The 15899-nt window shown below is 38.0% G+C and overlaps 1 protein-coding gene across 1 annotated transcript in view; it reads left to right on the top strand.

The window, feature by feature from the left end:
• LOC110394104 (25-hydroxycholesterol 7-alpha-hydroxylase) overlaps positions 1-15899 on the top strand; it is a 121549-nt gene that overhangs the window by 93703 nt on the left and 11947 nt on the right. The window contains exons 2-4 of the mRNA XM_021387775.1: positions 5019-5155; positions 11405-12001; positions 12445-12651. Coding sequence (XP_021243450.1) covers positions 5019-5155; positions 11405-12001; positions 12445-12651 — 941 coding nt within the window. The remainder of the gene's footprint in view (positions 1-5018; positions 5156-11404; positions 12002-12444; positions 12652-15899) is intronic.

The following is a 15899-nucleotide window of genomic DNA, read 5'->3' as shown; positions in this document are numbered from 1 at the left end:
CCATCCGTGTCTGTATCACCCTGCCAAGCAATGGCCCAGTGCATCCATTTGCTTACACAAACCTCTGAATATTGATCAGATAGGAACAACAGCTGGTCCTTACCTCTGTAGGAAGTGCTCAAGCAGGGAATTCAAAGGTGAAAGACTGTATATTACCAAAGCTCTTGTCCTCCTAATTCTGCAGGGAATACTTTTTAATATTGCATGTATTCAGCCTAGAAAACTTAGTGTTCCAGCGTATCACTGAGGCAAATAATTTTGATGGGGTAATTAAGACTTACATAATTTTATCTGTATCAAAAAATTGTTGTGATCAAATGTTTGAAAGAAAATGTGGATTTTTTTGTCCTCATAGGTGCAGAACACCTAATGCTGTGAAGAGGTCTGGGAGAAACTAACTGCTAAATTTAGAAAAAAAAAAGAGAAAGAAAGAAAGATAGACTTGCTAGCTTTCTCCTGTCCTAAGTTTCCTGTGTCTCTCTTTTATAATACAACAAGACACTCCAGACACCACATTTCTGGGGATTACCTTTGTTGGGGTTGAAGCCTTTGGCCTCATTCTTTTCCTCACAGTTAGAGTGCTCATAAGCCCCTGGAAAGACACTGTCTGTCATGTCTTGTTGCTTAAATATTGTGATCGAGCCTGTGAATAATCTCAGACTGCTCTGACATGTTCATAATAGCTTTTGTTCTACTCCTGCACCCATACATTTCCATTCCTTGAAGTCCTGCAGCATGGTCTGTTCCAGTGTCGACACAGAACGTGGCAGTTAGACCAAAAGTGCTACGGGGCAATCTGACCAACACCTTTAATTTTTGAGGATGGTAATGATTTAGAAAGTGAAAAGTGGCCCCTCTGTGGCAAATGATATTATTCAGTCTTTTCTGGGCCCTTTTTCTCCCCAGCCTGAGGATTCTTTCACCCGTTGGTGAAAGTTGCAGTGAAGCAGCGGTGCCCCACGGAATGACATTGCCATGTATGGCTTTTTCAGCTGTTCTTTGTGCAATGGCTGCGCTCACACCAGATGCCAATCATACACCACCAGTGGATTTGCAAGATTATAGGACAGGAAAAAAGATGAAGGTTAAGCACAGGGCACAATAGAGATTACTTATGGTAATGAATTGTATAATTTTTCTAGACAGATCTGGATTAATGTTTATCCCAGGCAAGAGATTACTGTATGTCTGATTCTAGTTGTAAACAGACATTATTAAACAGAAGGTTTATGTTCATGAAATGCGACTATGGGTGTTAAAGCACTTATGATTTATTATGTGCAAAGAGAAAAATTAACCTGTTCATCTGCTGTAGTACTAGATGCTCTGTGGATTTTTGCATAATTTGGAAGGCATCTGCTCCTTTGGAATACAAATAATGAGTGAAAGATTCTTCTCTCATTTACACTGATCCAATGCCCTGCACTGCACAGGAGCTAGGGTGGTGTAACCAGCAAAAGGATAGTCCCACATACTTTCATAAGCAATAGTGTTTCTACTAGAGATAAATGTTGGCAAGGTCTGTTTTCTTGTGAATCTTTATATTTTTTTCCTGTAGAATTACAAAAAATATATATGTTAACAGTCGGAGAGCTTCAGAAATAATGACCTTATTTGGATTTGCCAGAGAATTCACTTTCACTTATGGAAAATAATATTTAGAGAACTTTGGAATAATAAATAAATATATTTATCTATTTTTCATGTAATTAATGCTGCAGCCCATTTTTCTTCCTTTTTTTTTAATCACTGCAGCACAGACACCATATTCCCTTTTTTTTTTTTTTTTGTGCTGCTTCAGCTTCTTAACTAAATAATCGCACCTGAATTAGTGACTTAAATTTTTTAAGTGAGCTCAAATATATCTCTTAAGGAAACTGTAAACAAACTCTAAAACTTTGCTTCTTTGCTTGAGTAGAATTACAACTTTATTATTTGCTAACAAGGAAATATCTTTTCAAATAAAGGCAAAGAAAAATTGCAGATATCAATCTGTATAGTGTATTTATATACCATATTTGTAGCCAGATGATTTTTTGCATAATGGCATTTGGAGTCATCCATTTACCAGTGGTGGGTGATACAGCTGCATTGGTTTCCCTCCACTTCTTAACTGATCTGCCTACTTCTAGATTTTGCAATGAATGTGGTGCTGATGCTTTATTTGTAAAATTCAGTCATATGTGAGAAATCTGTCCGTTAAGTTTTACTGAATTCAGAGGGACTTCTCAAGTAAGAGTAAATATTCCTGTATATATGCAAAAACAAACAAATATGCAAAAAAAAAAAAAAAAAGAACAACCAACCAAACAAAAAAACCTAAATGGAACATGGAGTAAATATTATGAGATACTAAGTGCGTTAGGTGAATTAAGATTTAAGTGGTTAAACTAGATGTGAGTGCCATTATGCATGGGACTGTCAGGTTGGAAGTTCTCAATACTTGAATTTAAAAAGCTGCAATCTTAAATTGCCATCAAAACGCTTCATGCTTCTTTTTTTTTTAACTTCTTAGGTACGTGTTATGTTTGAAACAAAAAAACGATGCCGTGAAAAAGTGGTAACTTTTATTTAACATTTGTCCTATCTTGTCTAACTACCAAATTTTATAAAGGCTGTAAAGCATCAGCCCTAAGTTAGAGTTTGTGAGCAAATTTAATTGAAGGGGAAACGTTTGTGTGGGCTTTGTTGGTGGTTCAGAGCAATTGCTGTAAAAGCAGTGCAGCACCCCGAAGCTGCTATGGAGTTCTGAGCACAGGTTTTCAGGCTGCTCAGGTAAAGTGAGCGGCACTGGCTGGATGTGCGTGCAGTGAAGCGTGTTTGGGGGGACAGGAAAACCTGTGCCATACTGTGTGTTGGCAGACTATAAGTCATTAAGGTGACCTCCGTCTCCCAAAGAGCGGCGAAGGTAGAAATGAAGACACATTTCTGTGAGCTGCGTGCTGTGGGTCCTAAGTTGAAGCGGTGCTGCATTTCCCTGTGAAGCACACGGAGCCCGGCCACGGTGTTTAACAGCCCTAAGCTCATCACTGCTGAGCTGAACGCGGCTGAAGCGAACGATGACCCGCACGTCTTGGCGATAGCAAAATGTCTCCCTGATGTGATCCCACGGACTTGGAGCATTAAGTTAATTTCCCCCCGGATCTCTGAGCTGCGTCCTCTTTACCCGGCGGAAAGCTGGTGAAGAATACAGCTTTTGACCGACTGACAGGACGTGGAGTGGGAAATGAGATGCGTTAAATTAGAATATGACAAAAAGCCTATCTAAATATTTGTCACAGGGCTACGAACGGGGTGTCACCCAGGAAGGGAAAGCAGACCGCTGGTGGGACTGCAGAGTTGGGGGGAAAAATTGGTAAATCATCCAGATTTGTTACAGGCTTTGAGGGGATAATTAAGGATATCGAGTGGGCTGCTACACTTCCAGGTCTGGTGATCCCTCTCATGTAATCTCAGATTAGTTCTTGTCTTGTCTACACCGAGCACAGAATTAAGCAGTACAAAGTTTGCTGCCCCGCTCTAGTAAATCATGGGGTTACGTGCCCGTGAGAGGATGCATAGCACATTGGCTTCTGCAAGATACAAAAAAGAGAGGGTGCACCTTTCCCACAATAAAGAAACCACCACAAAACAAACAAAACCCCAACCCTCAAAAGTCAAAGAGCAAAAAAATGCCAGTAGAAACATGTGGGATGTAAAATTTTGTGGTTGCTAATAGAATGTTTGCAAAATGATTTTGTGTAAAACCAACATCCATAATTTGTGGCCAGTGAAACAGAAAGAGCTCAAGGTATGCAGCGTGGTTTGGCCACATCTGTTTGTCTTTAACTGAATTTGTAACAACTTCTTGCAGTAGGAGTGCAAATCACGGGCTTATAATTTGTTCCGCAGAAAGTTTCAGTTAGAAAAGTAGAAATTTAAAATCCAATGCATCACAGTTACATTTTGTTTTATTTCTGTGTGAGCAGTTCATGGGAGAGTGTGACTATGATAGGGTTAATCCAGCTACACAAAAATCCATGCTGTGTATGATAGTAGTAAAGCTTGTGATCCCTTGATCTTTGATTAGATCCGAGCTAGTAAATATCTTGTGTTTAATCAGAATGAGTTGTTCTGCATGTAGTATAAGTCACCTTCACAGATGGGATGTAGCAACAGAGTTGTTCGTGAATATTTGTTTAAATCCTTCTCAGAGCAAGCATGCTTTATGTTTCTTTGTTGTAAATCAGATTGAAGCAAGTAAAGACCAGCACGAAGGAAAGGCATCTACTTGCAGTAAGGAATAGGACAGTGTGAACCTCTTTTCCTTTGCAAAGGAAAATGTAACTTACTAGAATCTTGAAAGGTATTTTACACTGTTCTGCGAACATAACCAGCTCAGCATGGTTGCTTTTTCAGACTGGGTTACAAATACAGTTATCTAGAATTTCATCTTAAAATGTTCATGCACATTTCTGGCTTAGCAGACTATAAATATACAGAGACAGAGATTTATTATGGTGAATGTTCAGCCTCTATTATTATTCTATATGTTAAAGATAGTTAGAATGGTAGCCGTTTTGTGTGCTGGCAAATGGGAATTCTTAAAACCTTATCTGTACTGCTATTTGTTTTGTGTGGTACGTCAGCGTCCTATTTACCTAAATCTGTCATCAATGCCTTCTGATACATCTCCTTTTGACATGCAAAATATTGGAAATGAGAGGACTCCTCGCTCTGAGATTTTCGCCAATATGTGATTTTTCTGTGTTCATAACTTTATGGTAATAACTGGACGACCTGTAGTTAAATGTGTCTCAATTTCTCCCTCTTATTTTTCATAATCACCGCACAGAGCCTTCTGTGCTCAGAGGTGTGATTAGATTTAACCTGCCGTCATATCTGAAGAACTTTCTGTACAACGTATTATACATTGCGTAGATGTTAGGTCTAACTGTGATATTTAAATAGATATAAAGATGAGTTGCTCTCTCGACAAAGCTCATTCATGGTAATTTTTTTTTTTATGTTTTTAACAGGAAGACAGGAGAGCCCCCACTAATAAATGGCTGGATTCCTTACCTTGGGAAGGCTTTGATTTTTAGAAAAGATGCTTTCAAATTCTTACTGGATCAGCAAAAGAAACTTGGAGATATTTTCACTGTACATATTGCTGGTGAGAAATATTTTAGTATTTCTCTTGGTTTTTCCATCAGTGGTGTTAAATAGTAGTTCAGATGTTTAGTTTAAAATCTTACATAACTAAAAACATTCCTGTGTAGCACGGGGCACAATATGTTAAATTCAATTGTATTATATACATAAAAAGTGTCCACAGGATTTAATGATGAGTATGTGTATTTATATATAGCTATAGGTATACATGCGTATCGACAGAATTTGTAGTCGTGTAATGTAGGAGCACATCTAAATGTGTATTGTTCTTTTCCTAAGGAAGGGAGAACTAACATCATCTTGACACTGCACAGAAAAATATCAGATTAAATTTAGAAAACACTTAAGAAAAAAAGTGCAAGCTATGTTCTCACACGTTTTACAACTGGTTGACAGGAACACAAGGGAATGAATGACACATTGACTCAGTGATACAATCAGGACTAGAACACAGAAACTTCCCATTGCCAGTCTCTTACTCTGATCATGCTTGCCGAAAATAACAATATAATAAAGTATGATATAACCTTGCTGCTTTCTGTATTTATAGCCATTTTACTACACTAGCTTGAATACAAACGCTTGAGTGATTTCACATAGATGCTTAAAAGCATAAGAGAAGCACAGAAGGAAACTGGATTCTTGAATGAAACCTAAATATATACATTTACATATATACATGTGGATATATACACACACACTTTTTACTAAAATCGATTTAAAATCAAGTAGTTTTCTTTGTTCAGAAAAAGATTAACTGTGATATGAGTGGGTCAGTATAATGGATCTTTTGCCCCTCTGAATGCTGATATCTTTGTTCAAATGATCGGTTTTATCATTGCATCAATTCTTACTTTAGACTTCTCTACCCCATTTTTAGCTGTCCTTGTATTTTTAAAGAGTTTCAAACAAAAATGAAAGTATAAAGTTTGCTTTGTAATTTTTTGACAGTTACATTGTTTTCAGTTTTCCATTTAATTTGTGTTTTGCAATGCAAATCTTTTTTTTTTTTAAACTTCAAAAATCAAGTAAACTGCATGCAGTATGTCTAATTAATAAATTTTTATTTCCACATACTAAGTGTGTTCTTTGTTTTTTGGAAGGGCATTTTTACTGCTGTTAACTGTATTTTTTTTTATTCATTTGTGGGTTTTTTTTTTCCTTTGGAAGCTGATATGTTCAGATATTTCTCCATCTTGAAAATGAGTTCTACAAGACTAACTTTTTTTGAAATATTGCCTTTTTTATTTTGATGTACATTCATACTATACACAGTAGTGTCTTCTTATGAGTCAAAATTAATAATACTTATTCAATGACTACCTTAGTGCATTCATAACAGCAAATACAGTCATGCTTCAGAATCCTTAACATGTTTAATTAAAAATTTATTTATTTTTATTATTTTATTTAAGACTGTAGTTAGAGATTTGTGTCTTTAAGCAATCTGTGAATGTAATTTAGTTTAACAAATTTCTGTTGGCATAATAAACGGAATTCCTTTTCAACTAATCTCCCTATGTTTAGGTATTTTGAGGAAACCTTCGCTGACACAGGTTAAAGCAAACAGAGTGAGTTATGGATATTGTTTCAACCTTATACAGAGAAATCTCTGATTCTGTGAATTTGTCGTATCGGAGATGCTTTCTTGAGTTCTCTTTTTTCCAGTCTAAAAACATTGACCATCAGGACTTCACTAAGCAGAAACAGCTTGTCAGCCACAACTCAGAAAAGAAGACAAAGCTAGTTAGTAGCTCATATCCTGTTTTGATACCAAGACATACAGGCTTTCTGTGTGTTTCTGTGATTTGACAAAGATGATGTTTGTGTGTTCAGCAAACATAACGTAGCCGGCTGTACATGTACTATCATTGATTTACCCCCCTGGTGAGTGACTACAGGTCCTGTCAACAAATCCTATCAATATGTATTGTTCTAATTATTGGTTCTCAAACTAGTTCATTTGGAAAATGCGGTACGATGCTTGGAGTTTCTGGCATTGCCCCGTACCGGTAATGCGATTTCGCTGATTGTACTTTCCCATGTGATGAGCAAATGATTGTCATACCTAAAAGTCGCAAGGGACATGGATGTCATCTTAATAAAGAAATTAAAATGCACATCTTTCTATGAGAAACAATGTAAATTCCTGACCTGTCGCAGAAAATAGTTCTCTAATTGGTTTTGTGTGGTGGTGCAGCAGAATCGTTTTCCCCAAACGTCATACCGGCGAAGCACTACTGTACATCATTGTCAGCAGTTCAGCAGAATCTTCCTAATAAGAGGACGATTACGTAAAAGCGATAGTCTTCAAAAAAGAAAAGGAGAGAGAGAGAGAAGGAAAGAAGAAGGAAGGGATGAGAGAGAAAGCTCCCGAGTCTGTTGTTTTGAGATGGTAGTACTTCCTGGCCCAGCCTTTCTGCTTGCTAAGGATCAGCAGCGTAGGCAGGCAGATAGGTAAGAGCTTAATGATCTTGAAGGAGTTCTGTCACAGTTTCCGGGCTTTAAACTTTGCCTCCTTTTCCTGATACGTTATTAGAAATGATAGTGGGCATTGCAACACCATCTATGAGGCTGTCTGACTCATATCTTAATAAAGTAATCTATCTTTCAGTGCCTTTGCTAAGCACATGTGGCCTTTTTTAATTCTGCTGATAAGTCATTCTTTTCTTTTAAATCATGACACGCCTACGGTAACATACCGCATTTTTCTGTCTTAGGGAAAAGGTAATTTCCATGAACTTACAAAGCTGAAGTCTGCTGCAAGCATTACTGAAATAACATCCATCATTATATGGCATATGAAACGCTTGTCTTTCATCATTAGCATTAAAAAGCTCCAGAATGCATTATTAGAGTAATTTCTTAACTATCATACAAATACTGGCTTCTGTGTTCAGATTTACCAAAGTTGACAATTTTCATATTTTCCACATCAATCTTCCATTTCTAGAAGAGTGTATAAACTAAATGGAGATAACCAGGCTATTTGCAGCACGGTTGTAATGCAAACTGAAGGATTGGACAAGGAGTATAAATTTTCTGTATCCGTATTAAAATAACTCAAAGGGCTTTTTACAGAAACAAGTATACATCTATTATTTTGACTTGTTTCTATTGTACTAAATAAAATAGCTCCGTGACTTAAACTATTGGAATTTTCAGTGTGACATTTCTGTACAGACAAGTGTATTTGCTCTTTTGTGCCAAAGGAATGTTTTATATTCTAAAAGGACAGGCTTTGTCTCAAGTGGTTTCTTTATAAATATGTTCAATATTTAAACCTTCCTAATTTGGAAAGCATGTGGTGGGCCTCTACTTTCAGCTGATCTGGCATTTACCTTTACCAGTACTCTGATGGAAACTCATGAGCATCAGTATTTTGGTATTGTTTTAGAAAAGACTACTGCAAGAGGTAGTTCTTGGCATTAGCTGCAATGGAATGGCATTGGAGGGGAGTGGGCAGCTGCATTGCAGAGTAACAAGAAACGTGAGGAAGGGTTTGCATTTGTTGGTATTTGATACCACCAGGGATATTAAGTGGGAAGAGACCTCAACGGCAACAAGAAAATGATCTGAAAAGCAAAATTCATTACAGTATTGATGCTCAAAAAACTCAAAATGGTATGTTGAGGTTAGAAAGTTTGTTCTAGTTTGGTTGTTTGCTGTTAAATTCTCAAAGGCTTCTTAGGGTAGAGGAGGTGTTGGGGCATGACTTTGTAATTATCATCAGTCTGTTACTGGGTGGAAGGCACTGGGGCAAACCTGTGGCGCAGCATCTGTGTGCAGGGCATGTTGGTAATGGCTAAAGGCGCCCATACTCGTACAATAACTTTCTAACTGCAGTTAATTAGTTCTACATTTTTGTCTTTTTCTAACAAAGGGATCTAAAATTAGATTCTCTGTGAGGTACATACACAAGCTGCCTTTGTTACAGAGGGGTTCCACTTTTCTGAGTATAGAAACATCGCATGAATACACTAACAAAGTATTTTGTTTTCTGTGTTTATATATATTGTCGACTTGCAATGATGTGCTCTGGAGCCTGAGCTGATTCCACAAAATGAATTATATTTTGGTACACACTTACTTTTTGCTACCAGGAACCTGATGAGAATAATAAAAATAAGGATCTGCGATATTCTGTTTATCAGAGACTTTCTTTTCCCAAACATGTGCTAGTGTTGAGGGAGTTTTGATTTAAAATTATTGCTAAAATAGTTTGTTTGTCTGAAAACCCATTTGATGAAAATTATTTTCATGCTTAAAAATGATAAGAATTGATGTGTGTTTGCTAAGAGTCTGATTAAAGATCACAAAGAAACTCATATTTTGCATCAGAAATAAGCAGATGGTGGACAGATGGTTTAAATTAATATTAATTAAAAATCTTAACTTAAATTGTTTACCCTGTAAACGCAAAGTTAGGAAGCCAGCTTTCATCTTTAGGGTTAATAACACTCCAAGTCTATTTATTAAAAATCACTCCAATGGGCATTCTTTCCAAGCTTTGATCACAGAGATGGTGGCCTCAGTGAAGAGTGTGCAAGTGTGAGAAAGCTGGGGTGAGAGGAGCACAGGAAGAGCAGTGCTGGGACTCTTCACAAAGGCTTGGGAAGATCCTGCAGAGGTTAAAAAAATTAAGAGGGGCTGAAAATTCATAAGTGCTTGGAAAGGAAGAAATGGTCAGGGAAGAGGACTGGGAATTGAGATCTCTTTATCAGGCTGATTTCTTGCTCTTTAAAATTGATTTATATCTGAAGTTTATTATGTTACAGTAAAGCAAACTCCATGAGTACCTTGAAAATCTTCACACATTGTTGAGAAGAAGGGGGTCAAATTCTCTCTTTATTTATCCCTTTTGTTTCCTTTCTGTTTCACTGGGATTGCAGGGGATGTAAATGGGATGAAAATTTCACCAGCTGGTTATTATTGCAAAGAAAGTCCAGAGCGCACCCATCCTTGCCACAGAGCAGTGTGTGTATGTGCAAGTCAAGATATGGAACAACTATGATCATTCAAATATCACTACATGGTAACCATGGATACTTGTTGACATTTTTAGTGGTAGTGACTACTTTATCTCAGGACATCTGTCACAGAGCCAAATTTGGCCCTCAGTTAAGCGTGTAGCGTTCCCATTAAAATCAAAGGAGATTTGTCTCTCTAGTAAGACAGAATTAGACTGTAAGTATGATAAGCTTTGATGTTTTCTGGGTTTATAGCTAGGATATTTCACAGAGAATGTGTACATTTTAATGGGTACCTTTTTTCCCTAATGCACCTGTCCCTACAAGTTAAGAATCAGGAGCTCTAAATTTAGACTTAACATGGGAATCACCCATAAAGAGTTAAGATTTAGTTGAGCTTTGGGAGTATTAACATTTTGATTCATGATAGTTCACCAAAATGTTCTTTATTAGTTGACTTTAAACTTGGGGGAAATTTTAGATTTTTTTATGATATAGGCAACTTCAAAAGGCATTGTACCACTGCCAGGACAGTGTGTACCCCATAATGGCAAGCACTATGAGAATAAGATCCTCCTTCTTTGTAAGCCAGGGCTTCAAAGTCAAATTCCATGTCGTCATTTTACTGATACTAAACAAATTCTTGGCAAAAAATTGAGACAGTTAAAGGAAAAGAGAGATGTGGCTTTAAATATTGGGGTTTTGTAGCCTACAATTAAAGCTGTAGGCAGCAGATTTTGAGTCTAGATGTCATCTCGTTGAAGAGAATCTGCCTAGGTAACAAGTTTTCCACTCCAGCCTCCCTCATCCACTTTCCTCTACGCAGATGAAATATGAAATCTCTTACTGCTATTAAAAAAATAAAATGCTGCTATGATCCCACATTTCATTTCATAAATTATACTAGTATAGGAACTGATTTATTCCAAAGTCCCACAATTGCAGGTCACACCCTAATGTTGCCAAAACCAGTAGATCAGTCTACAATTGACATGTGTCTTCATGCTGATTTTAGAAGTGCTGTGAAAGTATATGCAGGTGAAATCTGCATCCTGACAAGGAGGGTAAGTATAGTGTTTTCTTCCAAATCTAAATACAATATGTAGTCTTTTTTTTTCTTTTTTTTTTTTGCTTTGCAGATCTCTTCACAGATCTTTCCTCTGACCATTTTCTTTGTGTTCTTCTTCCAGACGTTAATGGTGTTTATTTTCAGTTATTACTTCTGAAAGCATCAGAATATAAAGCCATGTGTCTCTGTTTTTTTCTTTTCTTCTATTCAGGTAGATATATTACCTTTATCATGGACCCTTTTCAGTATGTTTACGTCATCCGAAATAGCAAACAACTTGAGTTCCATGAGTTTGCTGATAAGATGGCTTCCAAAACTTTTGACTATCCAGCCTTGTCAAGTGTAAAATTCCCCGATCTCAAGGAAAACCTGCACAGAATCTACCAGTATCTACAAGGCAAGCCTTTGGAAATTATTTCTGACCACATGATGAAAAATCTCCAGGATATATTTGAATGGAAATGCTCGCAAGCAACAGATTGGGAAACAGAAAAAATGTACAAATTCTGCTGCTCTGTAATGTTTGAAGCCAGTTTTGTAACACTATATGGAAGAGTTCCTGCTGCAGATGGCCGCAAAGTTATTAGTGAAATCAGAGACAAATTTATCAAGTTTGATGCCAGCTTTCCCTATTTAGCTGCAAACATACCAATTGAGTTGCTAGGAGCTACCAAGAAGGTTCGGAAGGAGCTTATACATCATTTTTTACTTCAGAACATGACAAAATGGCTGGGAGGGTCAAAAGTGGTCCAAGCCAGACAAGATATATTTGAGAAATATGAGCTGCTTGGAGATTATGACAAAGCAGGTAGGAAACTTATGAATGATAGCTTGTCTAAAATAAAATAATTTACTATAGACCTTTGAAATAAAAAGGCAAAATGGCGACCTTGAAATTTTTTTATGTTCTTTCTAATTGGCTAATGATAAAATGTTTTAGTCTGAAACAACCCTCTATGATAATTGATTTTTTTTTTGTGCTGAGGTGGTAAAACAAGATACTTAATGGTGATAATGAGAAAGATTATAACTGAGCTGCATTTACTCCCCTTATTCCCCCCACCCCCCCGACATTACATTTCAAACTATTCTCATTAAGCAGAAAATTAGACTTCAGAAGCCTATTGGTCCTCATTAGCATTCACTGATCCTTGGCTGGGTCTGTGTCCTAACATCTTTTAATTAGCACACTGCAAATCTAATCAGTGTAATAAACGCTATTAATCTTCCTTTTCACTTATTTTCTCCCAGCACATCATTTTGCCTTCCTGTGGGCCTCTGTGGGAAACACGATTCCAGCTACATTCTGGGCCATGTATTATCTGCTGCGGCACCCAGAAGCTCTCGCAGCGGTGCGTGACGAGATTGACCATTTGCTGCAGTCAACAGGTCAGAAGAGAGGGCCCACGTATAACATCCACCTCACCAGAGAACAATTGGACAACCTGGTCTACCTGGGTAATTTATTTTTATCTGTTAGCAAGAGAAGAGGGTCTCTCCCTGCAAACTGGGTTTATCACTCATTTCTGTTTACTGAGAAGGTGGAGGACACAGCTGCCTAATTGACATAATAACACCCATTTACATCAATTATAAATTATGTAGTTTATAGCTGTAGATACTCTCATTGCATGTAAACATTAAAGCCTAGGTAATTAACTATGCAAGGTATGCAAAAGGCTAAATCGAAGCTTTGCAATTATTTGAAAAAAGTTGATGCCTATTAAGTTGCTTGATTCTGAGCATCTGCCGAAGTGTTAATGCATTTCAAATACTTCAGCATGGTACTGCCAAGAAAGAACCTTTTCTGAAATTAAAGTAGGATAATGCATTTAAACTGCAAATGTAATTTTTTCACAAGCGGTTTCTTTCTTTTTCTCTCCTTAACACGACAAAAAGAGTTCTAAAGCAGGCTTCAGCATAGCTATCCCTCTGAACTAAACAGAAGAGCTAAAGCTTTCCAGATGAGAAGTGGCGTTTTCGGTACTGAAAGCAGTACCTTGATTCAAAACTGAGAGCTCTAAGGGAGATCCGGGTCTCCCAGTTGTAGACCAATGGCTCACAGGAGGACTCCGGCCAGTCACGGTGGGAAGTTGTGTTCTGGGGTTGGATGAGCCTTCAGGGCACAGTGGTTTCACATCACTTCTTAGTGCACAGGCACTGGCCAGATGAATGCTGAAGTTAGCCTGAGCAGGGAGAGGGGGAAGTATTCCTAGGTGTGTGTAGCTGGGAGAAGCCTAGCTTCAAAGCATCTGAAAATCTCCATAGGTAGTGGTATCAGGATAGACAGGAGCTGTATAAAAGCAAAATAAAGGCAAGGGTGAATATCCCTTATGTTTTAGATACTGACACCAATCCCCTGATAAAGCTAAGCTTAGGTCTGTGTGTTTTGGTAGCTCCTGTCCTGAGCTGGTGGTCCATTCTAAAATGAAGCTGTGATAGGATGGGGTGGTGAAGCAGCGTGGGGTCAGTGCGCCTGGTGAGCATCTACGTAAAGGATGCCACTCTCCAGTATGGCATGTACTGAGAGCCTGTGGTTCAATTTGAATTGTCTCTCATAGCACAAATATAAAATTGAGTTTGATTCAGCTACTTTTTATTAAAGTATTAGTGTTAACTATATATATAGTGGGTCTTGTTAGTTGGTTTCATCTGGAGTCGCAGCTCTTTTGATGCAGATTTATCTCTAGTTGATTGAGAAGGCTTTTGATGTTGGGAAGATATCCAGTAACAAGAGTAACATGACATTCTAAGCAATTTGTGTAACTTAGGAACACAAGTAAAATTGCTTCACATCTGAGTTAGCATCCACCAGACAATAATAAAGAAAAGTTGCCAAGCATCAAGATCATAAAATCATGTATTCGTAAAGGTTAGAAAAGACCTCTGAGATCATCTAGTGGAACCGTCAGCCCATCCCCACTGTGCCCACTAAACCATGTCCCTAAGTGCCACATCTGCCCTATTCTTGAAAATCATCAGGGACGGTGGCTCCACCACCTCCCTGGGCACCCTGTTCCAATGCCTCACCACTCTTTCTGAGAAGAAATTTTTCCTACAGTGCCCAAGACAAAATTTATTTTCTATTTGGAGACAGAGTTGGAATTGGTAAAGGAAAAACAAAGTACCTCAGAAGTGCAGGAGTAAGGAAAATAAAAGCATGGAACTCACTAAAATCACCTGGTGAAAAATGGGATGAACAGTTTCCAGCATTGACTGTGTCATCCTCTTTCTGCTCCTTGAAATTGTCAAATGTCTCCATATCGTTGATATACATGTTAAGAGGAAGGTGTTACATCTTACTTTGTAGTATTCTTGTAACACTTTTGTTAAATTTTATCATCATGTTAAACATAATGTGGTATGTAAAGAAGCTTGATTTCAATTCTTCTAGCACTTATGTCGTAAAGGGCTGGATACTGTCCCATAAAATAATAATAATATAGAAAAAAAAGCTGTACCGTAAGAGAATTAAATTCATGCTTCAGTGGAGAAGTGAAAGGGATGTTTTCTTAGTAAACCTATAGAAGGGACAAAGGTACAAATTTTTATTGCTTGTGCAGCAAGAATTCCCCATCTCCACTTGCAACTGTATGGAGAAAGCCATGGGCCAACCCTGCCCACACTTAGAGTACCTACAGCTTTCTGATCACAGCATCTGAGGAGGAGCCTCTCCTCCTCCCTCTCCCCCTGTACTGACCTGCAGCACAGAAAAACGGGAATTCATGTCCCTGCTCCTGGGTAAGGCGGCCAGGTGGGGTTCTCGTGTATTTATCACCTTGTCATCTCCTTCTCCTGTTTTAAGCGCTCCGATTCCCCGTCCTCTTTTTGGCCTACTGTAACAAGAGCCTTTTTTTGGATTCCTCATGCTATGGAGAGCAAGCAGGAATTGCTAAAAAGCCTTTCTGAGAGGCATTGTTGTTATTGTGGCCACATTCTTTGGGTCTAGGGAATGACATGTCCCGACTTACTTCTAAATTCAAAACACAGGTATGTGATTTAAAAAAAAAAAAAAAGCTTTCAACCCTCTTGTCACACATTGTGGCCCTGATTATTTTCTTTCGATGGCATTTCTGGGGCAGCACACTTAGTGTTGTCTACTTAAGACTTTTCCAGCAACCAAAACATGCGTGCTTGTGTGCACAGAGTAACATACATTATTAGTCATTATGACTCACAATGGAGCTCTAATATGGTAAACGATACATGAGAACGGTCTGTCAGTTTTTATGGTTATAATGGAAATGCAAAGGGTAGAGCAGAGATATACTTAGTGCGTGTGTAGCGCTAGGCATTTTTAGTCAGTTCGTTTGTTCAGTATTAGTCCATTCATTTATATGGTGAAGTATTCTTGCCCCAGGTCACTGCTGAATCCCAAAGATTTCCTGCAAAGAAAGCACAGCTTGAAAAATTGTTTTGTATAGACAAAAGGGCAGGAACCCCAAAAGAGCTAATGCGGAGTGTGTAACTGTAACACAGGCAATAAGCATTAGAATTGTTGCTTGGGTTGAAATTGTTGTGTGGGTTGAGGCAAATGAATATATTTTCCTGGAAGCAGCAGGGCGGTACCATGTAATTCTTAGGAAGATGCAGATGTGGTTGTTTCAAATTGTCATGTATGTAGGCACACCGCTATGCGTGAGAGTAAGTGACCCCCCCAAATATCTGCATACCCAATAGCTATTTTCCTATAATGCACTCTAATA

This window comes from Numida meleagris, chromosome 2, assembly GCF_002078875.1.
Source record: "Numida meleagris isolate 19003 breed g44 Domestic line chromosome 2, NumMel1.0, whole genome shotgun sequence".
NCBI classification, from domain to species: Eukaryota; Metazoa; Chordata; class Aves; order Galliformes; family Numididae; genus Numida; species Numida meleagris.
This window is presented reverse-complemented; position numbering and strand designations above follow the sequence as displayed.